The sequence below is a fragment of the Vanellus vanellus genome (genome assembly GCF_965231255.1).
Source record: "Vanellus vanellus genome assembly, chromosome: 10".
Classification (NCBI taxonomy): Eukaryota; Metazoa; Chordata; class Aves; order Charadriiformes; family Charadriidae; genus Vanellus; species Vanellus vanellus.
Window position 1 is genome coordinate 24,361,922 of NC_138915.1, and position 20,224 is coordinate 24,382,145.

At 47.6% G+C, this 20,224-nt stretch overlaps 1 protein-coding gene across 1 annotated transcript; it reads left to right on the forward strand.

Moving 5' to 3' along the window:
- Nucleotides 1–635: 635 nt before the first annotated feature.
- FOXO4 (forkhead box O4) lies at nucleotides 636–19,842 on the forward strand (the record flags this gene model as incomplete). The annotated part of the gene is made up of 3 exons (XM_082488290.1): nucleotides 636–1,031; nucleotides 12,368–13,609; nucleotides 18,492–19,842. The coding sequence occupies 2 exons, from the start codon at nucleotides 636–638 to the stop codon at nucleotides 13,589–13,591; spliced, it is 1,620 nt and encodes a 539-aa protein (XP_082344416.1). The 3' UTR covers nucleotides 13,592–13,609; nucleotides 18,492–19,842.
- Between the last annotated feature and the right edge of the window lie 382 nt (nucleotides 19,843–20,224).

The following is a 20,224-nucleotide window of genomic DNA, read 5'->3' on the forward strand; positions in this document are numbered from 1 at the left end:
GTCCTAGGTGGGGTCGGCCCCAGGCGCTGTACGGCTCGGGGAGTGTCGGGGCCCCGGAACCTGGTCGCCTGCGGTTCTGGCGAACGGACCGGCACGGGTACGCGGACCCGTCACGCCTTGCGCTGGGGCATGACCCGGAAACAGGCTCCCGCATGTGAGGGGAAGGTGAAGGGGGGGGGAGCAATGCTCGCGCTCCCGTCGTTCCCGTTCCGTCCCTCCTCCTCCTCTCCCCGGGCTCCCGGTGCGGCCCAGCCCGCGCGCGTTGACCAAGCCTGCCAGGGCGGGGCGGGTTATGTAAGAGCTGCCGCCGCGGTGCCCGCTGGGAGCTGTAGTCGCGCGGGCGCAGCGCTCTGCCACGCTCACCCCCAGGGCCCCGCCCTCCGGCGCGGGGGACGCTGGGTAGCGTAGTCCCCCAAGCGGGTCCGCCGCCCGCCGCGCTCTCCGCCGGGACTACCGCTCCCGGCGTGCCCCGCGCGCGCAGGCGCAGGGCGCGGCGCTGCTCCCTGGTAAACAGAGCGGCGCGGCGGCGGCGGCGGGGCCCGGGTCTCACAAAGGGGTGGCGGGCCGGGCCCGGCCGGGCCCATGCGCGGTGGCGGAGCGGCTCGTACCCGGCGGCGGCGCTGAAGCGGGCGCCCATGGCGGAGGCGGGCGGCGGCGCGGCGGCGCCGGACATCGACCCCGACTTCGAGCCGCAGAGCCGGCCGCGCTCCTGCACCTGGCCGCTGCCGCGGCCCGAGCTGCCGGCGGAGGCGGGCGGCGCGGCGGGCGCGGCGGCGGAGGAGGGGGCGGGCAGCGCGGCGGCGGCGGGGCCCGGGCGGGCCGAGGGGGCGCGGGCGGGCGGCGCGGCGGCGCGGAAGGGCGGCTCCCGGCGCAATGCCTGGGGCAACCAGTCCTACGCCGAGCTCATCAGCCAGGCCATCGAGAGCGCCCCCGAGAAACGGCTCACGCTGGCGCAGATCTACGAGTGGATGGTCCGCTCCGTCCCCTACTTCAAGGACAAGGGCGACAGCAACAGCTCCGCCGGCTGGAAGGTGCGTTACGGAGCGGGAGGGACGGGGAGCGGCTGTCCAGGGGAGCCTTCCCGCTGCCTGCCCCGGCCGGCCGCCCCCCGCCGGGCTCTGGCTCTGCCCTCTGCCCGCCCGTGAGTGCGGGGTTGGGTCCCCTCCGAGCTGGGCCCAGCTCCGGCTGTGCGCGGCTGGAGCCGAGGGGAGCCGGCTTCTCTGGGTGGCCGGGCCCGGTCCGGTGGGGCTGCCCGTCGCCCCCTCCGTGTTCGGAAGGTTTTCCACGATCGGGTACAAAGCTGTCGCTGAGCTTCTGTGCAAGGTGAAGCATCAGTTGGAGGGTTTTTAAATACAAGGCCGCAGTTCTTTGTCACCTGACTGTGCTAAAGCTCAATATAAATAACTGTTTCATAGCAGGCATTCTTGGCTTTCGAGAGGCTCCCTTTAAAAATGGTGCTGTGTCCCAGAGCTGTGCCGGTGCTGCGGCTGTGCCTGGACTGCTGGAGTTCAGAGAAGGGAAGGCAATGTACTGCTGCAAAGTCTCAGCGCTGTCTTCTCCTCTTGCGCTGGAAATAGGCATATGCCAAGCTCTATTAAAGCAGCTAAATTTGGTTTCCGTCCTCTGCAGGTGGCAGCCTGGTGTTCCTGTTCTCTTTAGTCAAACAAACTTCAGCCAAGAGAAAGGGAGGTTCGAGAGCTGGCTTGCGAAATAGTCGCGCAGGCTGTCCCGATATATCCATGGTGACTGGAGTCTTAAAGAGAGCGATCTATTGCTCTCGATGTAGGCTGGAATTACACTTAATGCCACGGTCTTGTTAGCAGTGTACCTCTCTTTTTGCAGGGTTGGTTGGCAGTTTGTCCATGCTGCAGTTCTGCAGCAGCTTGAGCCGCTGTGGTTTGGGGCTTCCGTGACTCCAGCCACGCGTTCCTCTGCCCGTGTGACTGAGCAGTAAGTCAGCACATAGAGTCAATTTTGGAAAAAAAAAAAAAAAAAAAAATAGCTTTTTCTGGTAGGTTAGCTTTCAGCTGGCTCTCTTCTCTGAAGTGGCACACCATGTGGTTGCCTGAGTGCGAATGTTTGCCTGAGAGAGGGTAGGAACGTGGCGAGAGGGATGCAGCCGTCATGGGCTAGGCTGGCACAGGCTGATACAAAACTTTTCCCCTTTCCCATTTATCTGGCTCACTGAGAGTTCCCAGAGAGTGTGTGTAGTTTGGCTAAAATGGACTTTCCTTTTTTTTTTTTCCCTCCTTTGTACAGGTTGAATCCTCCGTATTAGGTTGTGATTTGGGACAGTGCTTGGGTGCGTTTTCTTTCTCTTCAGAAGATTTGGCGGTCTCGCTGGAAGACAGTTCTTGCTTCCTCAGGCTAGGCGTGCTGTCCTGGTCCTGCTGCTGCTGTGTGGAGTCACGTTATTTTGGCAGACAGTTTATGGAACCGGTGCATTTTCTTTACAGGAATGTGTCTATGTCTGGCAGTGGTGCCTGAGACTGAAGTTCAGTGTGGCTTCTGGACCTCACCCCCAGATATGGTGGGGAAAGTGGAATATAGTGAAGTGTCCTGCCAGACTGGATGCTGAATTTCTGGCTTGATTCAGTACAGCTGTTCTTTTGTTACATTTATTCATGTGTATCGAGAGTGTTGGTCTCTGGTTTTGCTCCGTCTTTTAGTCTTGTATCACTTTTGGGAAACGCACAGTTGGATTTAACTTGCAGAAAGGCAGAGATGGGAATTTGTGCACGTATGAGGACTAAGGTCCCTACTCAGCCGCTGTTGCTGTTCTGTAATGACTTTTCAGTGTGAAATTCATCTGTAGTTTTTCGGCCTGGAAATGGACAATCTCAGGCTCGGGGGAAGAAAACAGAAACTTCTTGCCAGGAAAGATGAGGGAGGGCGGAATGACAGCAGCTGTGGTGGGACACATCCTGCCTTATGATTAGGGCAGCTTAAAACCCTTGACTTTAACTAGCAAACCATGATAGAAATGCAGTTGAAACTATTTAAATGCCAGAGGAAATTCTCATAACAACTTGTTTTCATTTTTAGAAAGATTGTCAAAGTTTGTGTTGGTATGTAGGAGTAATGCAGTTAATCCTATGTGCCCAGAAGAGGCAAAGGGGGCTGTGGTATATTCCCTCTGCTCTGTTTCCTTCCCTGTTTACTCTCTCAAATCCTGTTGGCAGGGCTTGGCAGGATACCTGCCCCATCATGTGTGACCACAGAGCTCTGAATTCTAGTCTTGCTTTATGTTAACATACAGTTGCATAGATTTGCAAGAGGTTTTCTGTGGTTTACTTTAGTCGGTTTGCATTGAGGTCCATTAGGTGAAGGTGGGTTAGACATTGACAATTTTAAAGATGTGAAATGAATCAAGTCAGTTCACTTTGATTTTGTGAATTTAGACTAAATTTAATAGGTGCGTGTTTTATATTTAAGACTAACTGAATAAACAAAAGATGTCTCTTCAGTTGAGGAATGGACCTGCCTGCTTTTTGTTTTCACTGTTCCTTGTTATTTTTCGAGCTGTGAAGCTCTGCTTGCGTCTTTTTTTTTTTTAATTTGTAAAGTAGAAGAAAAACTTCTTGAGTTGTCTTAGCTTTAGTGATTTCTCAGTTTTGAACTGAATGAGTTTGGATAAAGGAAATTAGTGTGGAGCTGCCGCTAAATGCTGATGTATCATTTTGATGCCTGTTAAGATAGTACTACAGCTCCTAGAGTTCTGGTATTTCTGTGTTGTGTGGGCAGAGCCGTACTGGTGATATGTCCTATTTGTATGTAGTGTAGTTCTGGTACAGAACTTTAAATGGGAAATTAAAAGAAATGTGTCTTTGAAAGCTTTTTTTTAAAAAATCTACTTCAGTTAATATAAACCCATAAAGTCATTGTTGCTTCATAATGACTTTACAGCTGTCCTGCTCCACCATACAATTGGGGGAAATACAGCTGTTACAGACTGCCAGGGTGTAACCTTTGTGAATTCCGGAAGAATCCGTGTTTTCGAGGAAGGTGGTGTTTGCTGTTCTTGAACCGCTTCAAGCTCTTTGTGAAGGACGGATTTGCTGGGTGTGCAGTCTGTCCTTTCCCTGCGGTAATTCAGCTGAAGTTAAGAATTAACCAGCCTGAAAGTCAGAAGTGTGGTTGCAGGGGTGTGCCGCAGGGCTTCTCTGTAATCCTCCCCTCCGTGCTCCGCACGCTGCTCTCGGGATAAGAGGATAATTCCTTCTGGCTTTGAGATTACTTTGGGGAGGAAGGTTTCGGGGGTTTTGAATAAAGTAGAAGTGCGTAAGCCCCACTGCAGCAGTTTGCCCTGGTTGTTGCGTTTCTCACATCCGTGAGCATAAGCAAGTTTGACACAGCGAGGAGTGACGTTAAGGAGTAGTCTTTCGCAGTGAAACATTCTGTGTGTTCTCCCAAAGCTGTTGTCTTTGCCTTTGTAGGAACAGAATTAGCTTTAAAACCATCCTTTGCACCTTCCAAAGACACTTCACTGCTGCAAAAATCAGACGTTTCCTTTGCGTGTAATGTAGAGGAAAGAATAAATGATTCTGCGGAATTGCAGTAGTTATCGGAGGCCGAAGTCACACCTCTGCGTTGCGGTACTTTGCATTCCCTTCGATTCAAATGTGTTCATTTGTACATACGTATGTGCAACAACTCAAGTAGCTGGACTGCAAATTAAAAATTACCAAGCAGTCTGCTTTGTCCATCTGGAAACTCAGCGAGCTTTTAATTTTTATTACAGTGGCAGCAGTTTACTTTAAACCCTTCTGTTCCGTGCTCGTGTTACATGCATATTGCCCATAGTTGATGTTAATTTTTGACCAGGTGCATCTGGAGACCTGGCTGAGGGCTCTCAGGTGCTTCCTTGCATGTACCCTGCAATTTGGTTTATGACGATAGAGTGACTTCACTGGCTTCCAGTGCCATCGTGCTGGCTCTGAAGGTCCCCAGCCTCTCCCAGAGCTGAGGGTGTCTGACCTCCTGGCAGAGCTCCCTCAGGTTGGAGGAGCTGCTCATCCTGTGGCCCTCTGAAGCTCCTCCATGAAGGAGAAATAGGCAGCAGACAAAAGCAAGCCTGTCCATCTTCTGGACTGGTTTTGCTGTGCTGCAGTGGGTAGATTCTGCCAGGTTATCCTTTTGCACCTTGCAAATAAATTCCAGTTCAGTGGATACAAAATTATGTGAATGCTTGTTTTGGTAAAAATGAAAAGTTCATCATTCATTGGTGTGTTGACTACTGCTCAGCCAGCTTTTGATTTTTTAATTTTTTTTTTCTGTAGTCAGATCTACAAAAAAGCAATGGTCAGTTCCTAAAAATAGTCACATTAGCTGTGGGTTTCTATCCGTCCAGACTGCTGGAGTGGCCCTGTATCCTTGAAGATTTTTTTGCTCAGGCTTGTCAGAATCATAGCTTCTTAACATGGACAGGTAAAGACCCACATCACTGTTGAGAGAGCTTTCTTGAATTTCACAAAGAAATTGGAAAGGAACATGTGGTGGAAACGCTTTACACAGGTTTGCTTTTGACTTTTGCTAATGATAATTTCAAGAGGAAGGTTTAAGAAGACATTCAAAGTATTTCCCTGTCTTTGCTCACTGAGGCATAACTGACTTGATGCTGTAAAGCAAAAGGAAACATAAAATTTAAACTCTGCATGTTATCTCGGAGCGAAGGATAGTTCTGCCTGACCGTCAGCCTGGTGCAGGGTCTAGAGTGGGTCTGTCTCTGCTGCACAGAGCCGTCCGCCTCAGTCTGTGAAGAAAGAAGGCTGCTTTCTGTTGGCTTTGCTGAGCAAGCTCATCGTGTTTACTCCTAAATTCACATGCCTGAAATCATACAATTCCCTGTTAAACTTTCTGACACTAAAAGCGGAGAACTGCGCATTGAATTGAATCGGAATACCAATGTCATTGCTGTCGTGGTTGGTACTTAAGTCCAGTTAATCTTTAGTGGTGTTGTAGGTGCTGCTTTCTATTATGTTGGGATTATTTTGGTTTCTTGGAAGTTGTTGCCCTGCAAGGGGAGGGAGGGTCTGGCTGCTGGAATCCAGAGTAGCCGGGGGTGGGTGGAAGCTGCTGGACTCTTGCCATTACCTCATATGCCCCTAAATGCGTTCATGTGGTGTTAGCAATGTGCTTAGTCCTGGCAGCAGGGAGATGTTCTCGGTCCCAGCTGCAGACAACTTAGCTGGGTTTCCTTAAAGTAACGGGGAAAATAACAAACAGAAGCTCAACGATGGTTGTTCAGAGGCTGTAGTGAAGGGTCTAGCATGGAAACCTGAGGAGCACAGGTGGCTTTTGTCCGTTGGTCTTTCTTTTAGCAGGATCTTTTGCCTTTTGGTTCTATTAGTCCTTAAATGGTCTGGCCACAGCAAGTGGTCTAGCCTAGGGGAGGGCCCGGTGGGGTGGGAGGAAGGCAGCCGGGCATGGCCGGGTGCTGTGGATGGGAGGACGGTGAAGTGCTGGGTGTGGAAAATGAGGCCGGTGGCAGTGCATAGGAGCAGGGCAATAGTGTGAGTGCGGGGTCACCAGGTGTCCTGTTTGTCAAGTGGGATAAAACCTATTGACGAGTGGTCAACTGTGGTGAGGGCTCACCATCGTAGTGTGGTGATGTACATTTAGCTCTCGTTAAAGTGCCATTAACGGCCCCTTCTCCCAAACAAGGTGTAATGCCCTGAGAATGTATGGAAGTGCAAGACTTATATTTGTCATTTGAAGCCTTATAGAGTGTAGTCGTCTCCTTTGAAAGTTGGGGGAGAGCTCGTATTTTGGCAAAAGTCCATCTGCCCTGTGCCATGCCAATCAAATTGCCTGAAGATTTTGCTGCTGCTCTTTCCTGCCAGTTTGTTCTGGAAAGCTGCTTTGCTGCAAGATTATTCCTTGCGGCATGGCTTAATTTTCCAGGCACTCCTTGGAGAAGTCTGCTCCTGGGCTGCTGGTATTACTTGTTCCAACAAGTTTCTTCTGCTCTATCTAATCCTGAACGACTTTTGTTGTGTACGCCTGCCTGTCTTAGTAAACTTGTAAATCACTTCAGTCTTTGCTTTTTAGAGAGCTAGGATTATTTTCTTCTTCTGGGCTCCAGCTGAAAGACGACAGAAAGGAAAAACGTTCTTCCTAAGACACGGCTCCCCGTCTGCCGAGCTTGACGTCTACGCTCACGTGTGCCTTCTGGAAGGGGATTGCTGGGGAAACGTTTTAGCTCCCTGGATCTGGAGCAGTTGTTTACTTGCTGGAGTGTAACTTCGCAAAATCTCTGTAACGAAGACTTTTTTTTCCCTCAAAGGCTTTGGAGCCAAGTGCCCGGGTGAGTGCTGAGACAGGCACTGACAAATGCAGCAGGCGGGGCGTTCTCCCCTTGCAGCCTCCCAGGAATGCCATGGCAAATGATAATTCGGCGCAATTATAGGCCTGGCTTTGGAACGTGGCCCTGTGCTGGGATGTGACCATGTTCTTTGTATGCCTTCGAGGCAGTGAGAGTGTGCTACAGGCAGCTGCAGTAATTGCGTATCTTTTTTTTTTTTTTTTCGTAATGTCACTCATTCTTTAGAGAGACTTTTGTTAAGAAATCTGGTCCCTCTGTGGTTTGTAATAGAAACTTGATGTTTCCCGAGAGAATGGCTCTGGCATTAGGGAGCAGTGGTTGAAAATCTAGGCAAATGTGCATATTATGGTTTGAGAAACCCACAACAATTTATTGTCATTTAGACAATTATTCTCTTACCCAATGACCCTTCCCCATCTGGGAAGGGGAATTGGGGAAAAACAAAGAAATATGAGGGTTGAAATATAAACAGATTTAATGGGGTAAGACTAAATAATTAATATTAATAACACTAAAAGAACCAATATTGATCCTGATACCAACATAAAATATGCAGGGATTATCCTCAGCCCATTCTATCCGTAGGAAGCCGTGCGCTCCCCGCAGTGACAGCCAACGTGGGACACCGCCAGCGCTGCGGCTGCGGGAGGAAGGGAAGGGCTCAGGGCTGCGGCACCGGGGCGAGGGGTTCTCAGGGTGGCAGCTGTCACGGGAGAGAGAGAACTCCTCAGCAAACTTTACAATTTCTGTGGAATGTGCTGTTCATGGTATGAAATAATCCTGTTGGCAGCTCGGGTCCAGTGCCTGGGTCTCGCTCCTCCTCATCCCCGCACCCGTCAAGCTCGAAAACACTGAGACCTTGAAACCCGCACACCATCGCTGGCTATGAAGTAAATATTTTCACAAATTCAGACACTGGAGTCTTCTAAAAGTTGCAGTTTTCGCAAGCATTAGAAATTAGTCCTGTGTTGCTCAAACCAGGACAGTGGGCAAGCACAAAACTTTCAAGGATAGCTGCTCTTTGTGGTGTCTTTCTCAGCATAGCTGGTGCTCAGCCCCGAGCGCTCAGCTGGCACGCTTTGTGCACCCCTGCTGCATGGACGAGCTCCTTTGGGCAGGACACAAGAGCCTCCTGCTCCTGACACATTGGTGCTTCGAAGAAAGTATATCGCAGGGGGGTGAGTTTAAGCTTGTTTTTTCTGCAAGGAACCTTCAAGTCTGAACGAACCATCCTGAATGTTCTGACCTGCTCCGAGTAAAACTTCAGTTTTATGGTCGATCACCTCGGCCTTACCTACAAAGCTGTATAGTCCCCTGGAAAGGCTGTTGCTGGCATTCTGTCTTCTCTATGACCCACTCGTGCATTTTCTGTAGTATCTCAGTGCCTGTGGCAGTTGTCCAGGAGGCTGACCGGGCGGGATAATTGCTTGGTTGTGCTGCCAGCTCCCGTGGCTAATTCCCTGTCCTGAGCCCGAAGCAGTGTTGGGTGCTGGGCAGGGTCCACAGCAGTACTGATGCTGGCGTGGGGGCAGGCCTGGTACAATGGCGAGGAGTGTGGCTGTCCTTTAAATAGGGCTAGGAGATTTTATCAAAGGAGAAGATTTAATGTTGAGATTTAGGAAATAGTTTCTGTATGCTGCTAGCTTTACTTCTATGGCCGGTCCATAAATCCTAGCTTGTACACACAGTGGTTGGGACCTAGTGAATGGTCCACCCTTCAGTGTACGATAAATGTCTCTAGCCAAACTTTAATTTTTTGACTGATACCTGTCATTAATTTCCGAATGGTTTTGTCTGTATGTGGTTTCTTGGAATCATCTTTGATGTGTGCTGGGTTAAAGACACAGACTGGTAGGTTTTTTGCCACAGTACTAAACATACAGCCATAAGAACCTCTATAAGATACCTGAATAAATAGCAGTAACCACCCCTGACTAGTTGTTGAAGAGATCTCTAAGGATTTGAAGGATTCCTGCCTATGCCTCTTCCTTCAGGTCATGATTCCTTACAGTCAAAGGTGTTGCAGAGCTGAGACCTGGTGTGGAGTACAGGTGTGTGGACCAACTGGGATCCTCCCAGGCTGCTGAACCTGAGCATCTAAAAAGTTAATGTCGTCTGTAATCTTTCTGGTTTGAGTTGCTTAACGTGGAGAAAGGAAATACGTCAGGGTTGCCTGGGTGACTGAATTCTGTCGTTTCCTCTCCTGTCAGGTTAGACCTGGAGTTCTGTGATTATTTTAGCATAATTGATTTGTCCCTCACTTTCTCAATGAGATTTGGGGGTGCCCTCCATACGTTAAGTGTATCAAATCATTCTAGCAGATGCATTCTTCCACCGGGGAGTGTGCGGTATGTAAGGGGGGATCTCCTGTGCTGTCTCACAGCACCCGCCCGGGCTGGTAGGTGCGTCGGTTCACTTGTATTTTGGGACTCTCTGGACTTGAGTCTGCAGGGCGCAGGCGAGCTCAGTCGCACAGGTGGGTTACGGCTGTGGGTGCTGCGGTGGTGAGCTGCCTCGCAGGAGAGGTGCCGAAGCGATAATTTAGGCATTGCAGTTTTGACAGCAGTTAACCCTAACGGAAGAAGCGTTTGGGGTTTGTTTTGTTTTTTTTTCCTCTGCCTCCAACCACACGTTCTGTTCCTCAGTTTTCAGTGCTTGACCCACAGCGAGGTAGTTAAAAAAAAAAAATCAGGCAGAGATAAAAGAGGCAGGAAAAGTAATTTATCAAGGAAGGATAGGGCTGCTTTTCAGTTGGGTTGGGTCTCTGAACCAGCTCATAGGATGCCTCTGTTATGGGAGGAGGAGAGTTTGAAGATGAGGAAGGAAGGAGTGGTACAGCAATTATCTGTTTCTACAGTTATTAGTCGTTATGTCAGTTTAGGAGGTAACGTGTAAAAGCACTGTTTCATAAAAGGTACCAGGCTTTGCATATCTGTGTTCATGTGAATCCTAGTCTTATTCCAGGGTGTCTTATTTCAAGCCACTTTTCAGCCAAAAGACTAGAACTAGTTACTAAAACTGTCACTTACGATACCCAAAGTGGTGCTAATTTTCTTGAGGTTTCAGTGTTACTGAAACGCTTGCACCAATGCAGTGTGCTTTTGCTGACGCAGGGATTAAAACCTGGCTATACCCGTGCATGAGAAGAAAACCGAATATAGTTAGTTGTGAAATTTTGAAATCCTGAACCTGTTGGTTCCAAGTTCTGTTTTAGTAAACGGAGCTAAAAACGTGTGGTTGTGAGACTCCCGATGTATATTGTGTGTACAAGCTACTGTGTCATTCCTGACAGGACTGAGTGTCATCATGAGTTCACAGCTGACTTTCAGGAGAATAAATTAAGAATTGGTGGCAACCTAGTGGTTCTTACTGCTGCACATTTACCTGGGGAAAGGCGGGGGGGGCCTTTGGAAAGGAAAGCAGTAGCCTTCCAGGAGACAGGGTGCCAGGCTGAATTACGTTTTTTTTTTTTTTTTGAGACTTGGAGGAAAGGGAAGTTTTATTTAGAGAAGGTACCAGGCAGGAGGGTTGTATAGCTATTACTGTGAACAGCTCTGATAATAAAACTGTGCAAGAACATTGACTCACACACGTTCCATCAGGCCCTGGCTCCGCAGAAACCCTTGGGGTGCTCTCCCAGGAAGAGCGTATGTAGCCTTTGATACCGATCACAACAAGCAGCCGATCTTCTCCAAATCTTCAACTGCCAAAGGTTACAGTGAAAGCTCACACAGAATGATTCTCACATCTCCTTCCCTCTCCATGAGAACCTTCCACTTTGCCTGTATTGTTTATCTACGCCTGCTTTGTTCTAGGATAGTACTTTTGGTGAGGTGGCCAAAATTAGCATGGTGTGGACTTGGCCGAGAGGAAGAGGGTGGGGAGAGGGAAGGCAGCGGGCAGGAAAGAACTGTGTTCAGCGGTGGTGGGAAAGGGTGACAAAAGCACAGTTAACTTTGTTTGGAATTAAGAGTTAAGAGAACATGCACGAAATGTGAAGGCTGCTATATACCCTTTAGTACATATGAAAAAGATGGACCGCTGTTATGCTACCGGGGTAGCACCTTTTAGTGTGTAATTTGACCATCTGAGCAAATTAAATGCAAATATCAAACAAATGCATGACACGGGCCTCAAGGGGAGTTTATGGGAGATCTGTTCATACAATGAGATTATTGCTTGCTGAATCTAAAATACCATGAAGCTTATCAATTGTAGGATGAAAATTCAGGTGTACAGGTATGTTAGATTGCAGTTTCCAGCGAAGCTAAACCAAAAGAAGGGATTTGGGAGAGGCAAGGAATGTGTGCCTTGCCAAATGAAAGATGGGAGAGGCTGGAACTGACATGTACTGTGTGGGAGCGCACTACCCGCCGAACATCTTACCCCCTTAGAAACACACGCAGAGGAAAGCGTACTGCCGCCTGGCAGGCTCCAGGGTTCCTAAGGACTTTTGTTCCACAAAGTTCCTCACTTGTTTCTCTGCTTTTGGGAGGAGGATGGTAATGGGCGTACCGAATTAGAAGTGTTTTTGCCATTTCTCTTCACCCAGTCTTATTTGATTCACTGCTATGCTGCGCTCAAACCTGTCTGAAAGCTACCATGTCAAATTGAGAACCTCAACTGGGCTTATGCGGGTAACGTGGTTGGCAGAAGGGTGGGAGCAGCATTAGCTCAAATTCAGTTAGTCTCGTGTTGAAGTTGCAGGCTGTATTTGAGAATTTGCGTACTTGCTCTGTGGTATGTTTAGTTTTTGCAGGTTCTGTATGGTCTTGAAAAGTTCTTTTGTGTTAGTATTTTGCTAATTGGGAGCTGCTAGTTGTCATGGTAGTTTCACCCTTGGTGCTGCAGAGAGACATGGCACTGCTTGCCAGTGCTGTGAAGCATGTTCAAGCAGAAATAGCAGGGTTTTATGGATAGGTCTTTGTTATAACTTTTGTCTCTGGATACTGTCTGAATGCGTTTATGCTTGTGAGGTTTATAGGTGGGAGGTGTGTCAACTGTCAAGTCCTCATGTCTTGCATTTATTTTTTTTTTTTCCAGAACTCTATTAGACATAACCTGTCCCTGCACAGCAAGTTCATTAAAGTTCATAATGAAGCCACAGGGAAGAGCTCTTGGTGGATGCTCAATCCTGAGGGTGGGAAAAGCGGAAAAGCACCCAGAAGAAGAGCTGCCTCCATGGACAACAGTAGCAAACTTGCAAAAGTCAGAGGTAAAGCATCCAAAAAGAAGCCTCCTCTCCAGTCTGCTCCAGAATCCACTGCTGACAGTCCTGGCTCCCAATTCCCGAAGTGGCCTGGGAGCCCGTCCTCAAGAAGCAATGAGGACTCTGATGTGTGGAACACCTTTCGGCCTCGAACCAGTTCCAACGCAAGCACCATTAGTGCCAGGCTTTCTCCTATCCTGACGGAGCAGGATGACCTCCATGAAGAAGAGCTGCTTCCTTCTCTAGTGTACTCCAGTGCGTCCAGCAATGTTCCACCAACTGTGACTGAGGAGCTTGAGCTTATCGATGGGTTGAATTTGATGTCTCCCAGCACATCTGTGTTATCTACCCAACAATCTGCCTCGAGTGGTCAGATCCAGAGAGATTCCAGCTTTTCCTTGCGGAGCCCAAATGCAGCTGGTCAGACCACTACATTTGGCAATTCCCTGTTTAACCCTGTTGATATTTCGCTGCAAAGTTCTGTCAGCCATTTCTCTGCCCCTCAGACCTTGGAAGCTCTTCTGACACCCAGCTCTCCGCCTCCAAGGGATGTTATGATGACTCAGGTGGATCCAGTTCTCCCGCAGACTGGTAACAGGATGAACAGCCGAACTCTTCTGCTTCTAGGTGGACAAGCCACCCAGAGTAAGATGAGCTCGGGCAATCCACGAGGAAAGCCTACAGAGCAGCAGTCAGAACCAGTCGGTGCCAATGTTTTGCCATCAACGCTTCCCATAGTAACGTCTCCTCAAAACACTGCCAGCATCACCAGTTTGAAGGCTCCAGTTTCTGCAACAACTGCCCAGTCGCTCCAGCTGGGCAGTCCACTGCTTCTTTCTTCTGCTAGCCCTGCTCCCTTGGGATTGAACCAGGACAGGCTTCCCATTGACCTGGACATTGACATGTACATGGAGAATCTTGAATGTGATATGGATTACATAATCAACAGTGAACTGATGGATGGAGAAGGACTGGACTTTAATTTTGAACCCATGCTGTCTACTCCCAGCTATCCCAGCACCTCGCAGGCCTCCAACCATACCTGGGTACCAAGTTAACTTCAGGAGCACAAAAAGGTAGGTGTAGTTATGGAAAATGCTCCACCTCTATAATGGGAACAGCCCTGTCTGGGATGTTTCCTGTGCCCAACTCTGCAGCAGTTAAAGATACCTCTTTGGAAGCGCAAGTGCTCTTTGAGTGAAAAGCTTCTGGGACAGCCACATTCCCTTTTAGAAGGAGAAAAAGCTGTGTAAAGGTAGGTAGATTTAACTTACCAGGTAGTAAACTCCTTTATGGAGTAGAGCTGCAACCCAAATGAAAGTCCTGTTGTCTCTCGTTGCCGAAGATGACTGCGTTACAGGACGTCGGTCTCTGCCATGCAATGCCTATAGCTCTGAAGTCAACATGAGAGCATATGCTGATTCCGTAAATAAAGACATGATCCTCTATATAAAGAATGGTTGAACTGAGCCAAGAACATGCTGGGTTTCTATCCAGGTTGTTATCCTTGCAAAATTTTCTTGTACTGTGTAGTTGCAAAGCACGTCTGTGGTCATGACTGCTTACTTTTTTCCTGTGTGTAACAGGACGCAGTCACTCTCAGCAGACCTTCTGCCCTTCCCTTATCTGGGATAGTGTCTGTGAAGTCTGGTAAGGTGGTCAATCAGCGTTAATTACTGAATTGCTTAGGTACCCGTTATTGGAATAGGAGTATGTGGTGGTAACGGAGATGGAAGGAAGAAGGTTGCCTTAGTGCTACCCCATGCACGGCAAAGCTGCCTCCTTAGCGATCTTTTGTACTTGCACAAAAATTTCTAGAGCCAATTTGTCAAATAGTGTATATGAGAACAAGAGTTAAAAATGTCTTATTCTCTGAAGGTGTGACATCCTGATTTGAAGCTCTAACCACTGAGGCAGTTGAAGAATTGGAGAGATGGAGCTGAAGGCATGCTTCATACTTGGAGCTCAGTTAGCTGACAGAAGATGGACAGTTTCTTTCATGGACTGGAGCATAGGCTGGATATTGGTCGGAAAATGGAAGCCTTGCCAAGAATATTTCCCATGTAGGAGGCAGATATGGTATTTGTTAGTGTTGCAGATTCAACCCCTAATACTGGCCAGCTGAGCAGTAAGGGCAAACTGCAGATACTGCTTCAGGTGTGGGAAGCCCTTGAGCTTCAAAATAATGGAGATTGAGTGAAATTATCATGTGCTTGACCTTAATACTCCTTCCTAGGCACCTGAGTAACCTGGAGGTAGTTTAGGCTAGGTGACCTCTGGACACCCATTTCAACCTAAATTTTCTGGCAATTTCTCCTGCTGTTCATGATGGAGACCAGATATTAAGTTAAATATTTTTCTGCTCTGCCCCAGTACAGCCAGTCTAGACAAGTGTCTTGGCTCTAGACAAAGTGAGATGCTGTCCTTTGAGCCGGTGGTACTTAAACGGTGTGAACATTTTGATATACTACCGTGTATTGACTTTTTAAGCACTCCCCCTTACTCCAAGTCCCACCACGCAGCTTAGGATTTCATTTGTTGGCAACGTTCTTCTCTCTGTACTTAACAGATTTCTTTCCTGTAGAGAGGGAGGATCAAGAAAGCTTTTCTGTTTCGTTATGGGGCTTTTTATAGTCTTATGCATTTGTTAACTGTGCTGTTGCTGAATTACTGAGTGGCTGTCTTAAATGGAATATCCTAACTTCAGGTGGAATGTGGAAACTCGGTTTTGATTTCAAAGACAAGTTTGGTTTACAAAACATTGGCACCCTTCATTTGTGTTGGGACCATTTGCAATTAGCGGCAGAGGCTGTGGTCTTTTGAGCAGTGTTTCCACTGGATATTGTTCTGAGCTTTCGTGGTGGGGTTTATCTATTTATTTTTTTTTTTTATGCCGTGCTAGGGCAGGCCGTCATATTTGGGGAGTACATTGACTTTGCAGGGGTGAAATGTTTTTCGTGGGAGTATTTTCAAAACATATGCAAGCTGTCCTGTGGTCCTTGGGTGCATTTATTACCTGGGCAGAATGGGCAAGACCTTTGTCTACAGAATACCAGGCATAGATTTATTATTTTTTTAAGTGTAAAGCAGAGAAGCTGAGGGAATGTTTATCATAAGATAGGGTCTAGTGCTGGTGAAGATGTGGCTATAATCAAATGCTTAAGAGGGAGGACATGAGTTTTGAACAGCATGGTTATGATCTTGTTCCATATCATTATTCCATACGTAGTTTTGATTAAGCAATTCACATGCTATCTGATGTTAAAACCCCTGGATTTGCTTTGTTCCATGCGTGAAGTTGAAGTGGTACTTTCTGGGAAATAAGCTGGACGCATGCTCGCCAAGAAAGGAGGGAGATCTGGAATGAGTTCTAAACCAGTACGGTGTTTCAGCAGAAAGCGTAGCTCCTACACACCTCTTGGTGAACAGTTCTTAACAGCAGTATTGCACTTGGAGAAGTGATGCCCTGTTCAGCACGCTTTGTTTCAAGCCTTTTATTCTGTCCTTAAGTTATTTTTGCTTTTTCTGAGCTTTGCAAAGCTTTTCAGTTTTGCCTGTATCCTGGAATCCATGGAGAGGGGTGAAGGGGAGTTTTTTTTCCCCCGAAGGAGAGCAAGTATTGTGTAAAACACTGTCAAGACAGAGAGGTGGGCACATTTCTGAGAAAGGGAGAACAGGGTGCTCGTGGAGAGAAATAGGAGTGTTCAGGAGGCCAGGAAGGACCCTGGGAAAAGCAGGCAGAATGTTTTCTTAAATTTACAAGTTTGAAAACCAAGTGAGCTGCAGACATCAGTGTCTGTGAGGAGGTCAAGATTATGCCATCTCTCCCTTCTCTGAATTTGTTACTGCAGTGAGTTATTAGAGTCCCTGTTTGGAAATCGCTGTTCAGGGCAAGCATGGCTGCCACTATATATGTTCCAGTGTGCCAGGCTTTTTTCCTTTCACGTCCTTTCTATGAATGTGTTTTTTCCGTGTTAAATTCACATTGGCAAAAGCTCCTCCAAGTGATGGCTAACCTAAAGCTGTCCTTTTGAGTAGTTACTGTGGGGTTAACCTGTAGCCTTCTGCGGCAGCTATGGCTGTAATGCTGAGCAAAAACTGTTCATCAATAAATGCCAGTGATCACACTCTGATTCAAACAGCCAGAATGAAACTGGAGCTGGGGAAATATTTCTCTTTGTAGGCAAGAGAAGATCTTGTAGGAATAAGTACTTAGTCTCTCTGCAGCACTTGGGAAGACACAAGTGAGTTGATGTTACCTATGGTGCTCAAAGCTGACTTGATTTTATCCCCTTCTGCAAGTTAAATGCCAAAGAGCTTGTCCATGGTTTCTCCAGGAGTCTGTTTGAACTCTCTGTCTCTTTACTTGGAGATTAGAGATCAAACGAAACTTAGTCTCTGCCCAGCAGCGATGCAGCACCCACAAACCTAGCTGTTAGCAACGGAGGAAGAAAGTCGGTGTGTGACTATTTTTCTTGACTAGGAAAAATATAAATTCTACAATTTCTGCTGCTGTTGTCTGCTAGCTGCAGCTCAGTTAGTTGTAAGCCTGCCATTCCCTGGTTAAGGCACTGGGTGCGCAACCCGTACAGAGTGACTTATGGGAGCCTTAGTGAGTGAGATGGAAAAAGGGTAGCCACAGCTGGGATTAAACCGTGCAGGTGCTCGGTTACGGGCAACCACTCTTGCCTTCAGCACTTAATACAAGAGTCCTCCATTCCAGTCGTGGAAAGTGTGGGTGGCCAGCCGGCTGTCTCTGAACAGCTCAGGAACTTCGGGCTTGCTCATCTACCTCTGTTATGTATTTCTGCAAGGCAGGAGGAGGAATACCTGGGAATAGAATCACCTCTTTTGGACAGTTTGTGCCTCACTGATGAGTGTAAAGTCCATCTACTCTTCTGATGGACATTAGTTAATGATCTTTAGTTGTTCCTATATATATATATATATATAGATTCCCTATAGTTTCATAGCCTGGAGAACTCTTTATCCCTTGCCCAGCTTGTTCTGGAATCATGGTTTTCTTGCTGTGCTCTATCTAATTCTCTTTAGTCCAAACACCGTATTTTTGTCTGCCAGAACACTAATAGATAAATAAAACCCTCATCAACTTGCAGTTTCCCAAAGTAGCCTGCTACTTTGGCTTCTGTTTTAAGTTATTGTCTTCTCTTGTTCTGGGCTGATTCCCTCTTGTAGCTTCTTTCCCTTTCCACAAGCTTATTTCATGCTCACTGTTACTGAATGCAACTGACTGGATGCCCTATATATGTCTCGCTATTCTGCCTTCCAAAGTGGATCATAGATCTACAGTGGAGATTTTATGTCTGTGTCCTTAAGTCTGCTTAGATCTAGTCCAAGGTTTGTTTGAACAATTGTGGCAGCTTTGTTGATGTGAGGCAGAAGACCTGAGAAGGGATCTTTAGACTTGCAGGGGGGGTGAGATATCTAGAAATATGTTTAGTTATTTGTAGGTAGATAGAGGATTTCTTTATGCAGGTGAGCATAGACAGTTTTAGTGTGTGATCTCTAAAAATTCCTTCTTTAATGTTTTCCCCTACCAGTTGATACTTGTGGTTGTTTAAGGTGAAGAGTAATTTTTCTCTTCCTTGCTGCTTTCCTGCAGTGCCTCTGGTGTTAGCCAAGTCCTTTAAACCTCCTTATCTTGCAGAGCTTTGTTGGTGCCATCAGCTTACAGGAGAAGTGCTTACTTTTGACCTTTGTGCTTTTGTTTTGTCTTTCTGTCTCAATCGTACTCTGAAGCTTGGAGCTGAGCAGTTGCATCCTCCGCTTGACTCTCCAGCGATCAAGGTCTCTTGTGATCTGTGTTTGTTCCTTGCTGGAAGTTGGCATCCTTTGAGCAGCAGGGGCTGATTGATAGTAATTAACTCATTATCTATGCATCCAGGATTCCAACCGAAGCTGAGATGTAACCGTTCACTCTCTTTTTCTTCTGTCTAGTGTCCTTCAGGTTTTGAACATCGGGTTCTGACTTCACTTCCCACCCCTGGCAGAGAAAAGAATGGAGCACGTTGGATTCGGTTTCCCTGCACACCACGCCTTGGGCAGAAGGGGCTGCCCACCTGGGAAGAAAGGGCAACCTGCATCTGGCTGCAACAGGAAGAGTTTAAAAGTAATAATCCTGTTATGTGCCATGGCTCTTCCTACAAACCTGACCCTGCCTTGGACCATCTGGAGAAATCCTGGGCTGTACATGTCCAAAGAGGAGCCCTGGTAAAAACCTCGGTCAGAAGACTCTGTGCCAGGCAATAGCATTTTCCCACGTGAAAAGTTGGGTTTGCTGGAGGACTATCTTGATGGCTATCCTCTCTCTGCTATGGCAGAAAGTCTCCCAGTGCCTCAGACTGGTGGAGGGCTGGCTCTGCTCTCACTTGGCTTGCCCTCTGGGGCAAAGTAGCTGGACGTTTTCGTTAAGCCACCAGATGTGCACTTGGTATCCCACAGACTCGCAGAGGAATTGGAAGGAGCTTGTTGGTGGAGGCCCTATGGGAAAAGGGTGTGCTGTTTCAGGTGTTGGTTTCAGTGTGCCCATCTCTCGAGCGCCCATCGCCGTTCTGCGGGGAGGGGTGGTGGTTGTGGTGTAGAAGGCTTCCTCTTGTCCACCTGAGTGGAACAGGAGGATATTGAGTTTTTCCACTGTGCCAACTGAGCCCCATTGAATCGGAAACATGTTTTGAGAAGTCCCTATGCTGTTCTCAGCACTTTCCTGATACACCAGGCTGCTGTAAAATAAGCACAGGTGCTAATAGCTGTTTCTGGGACATAAAAACGTCATTTTGGGTTTGTTTCTGACCTGCCTTGCTACAGCAGAGAAATGGAAAGCCTGGGTGTGGCCTTAACAGAGCCCTGGTTGCTTTTCAGAAGGGCATTTTCTATAGATGAAATATTTTTTTACTAATCTGGGAACTTTCTACAGTGAATATAAAGCCAATGTTAAGTGTGTCCCCATTAGGCGTATTAGGCATCTCTCCCTCTGAGAAGGTACCAGTGACAGACTTCTTTTTCAGAGCTCTATTAGGAACAAACATGTTTGATGTTTGATAATGTATATGACTGAGGGGAACGAATTGGCAGGTCCCCGTGGTTTCAAACCACCTTGGGGAAGAGTTGTACATTATTGTAATCTATATGTAAAAGTAGCTGCAAATTACATAGAAGCTTTTCTAAACCTTTTTAAATATATATTATATATTTTAATTGAAAATGAGATTATTGGATAAAAAAAGCAAAACAAACACATTTGCTGCATCTGTCCCCTTGATACCAGGTAACACTACAGTACGGGAGGGGACAGGCCTAAGGCATTTTGGGCCAGGAAGCTGAAAATGTCATTGGAAAAGTGGGAAGGGCACCACAGTGTAAGTGGGGAACGGCTGCTCCCCCCCAGAACAGGCGGAAGATGTCTGCGTGGCATGGCATTCAGCCACAGTAACTCGGTCTCCTTCCTCAACTGCGCACTCCCGCCAAGCCAAGAGCACAATGTTAGGGAATGCTAATCATTAACAGCGCGCTCGTTCTCAGCTAATCCCATAGGTAGCTGGACTGCAGCTGATGCGTGGGATGGATGCCCGTGGCTGCTAAGAAGATGGTGTGGACTGGATCGTGCTAGATCTACTGAGGCTCTGGGTAGCCCTTACAGAGGGCACGTGTTTGGTAGCTCACTTTCTGGTTTC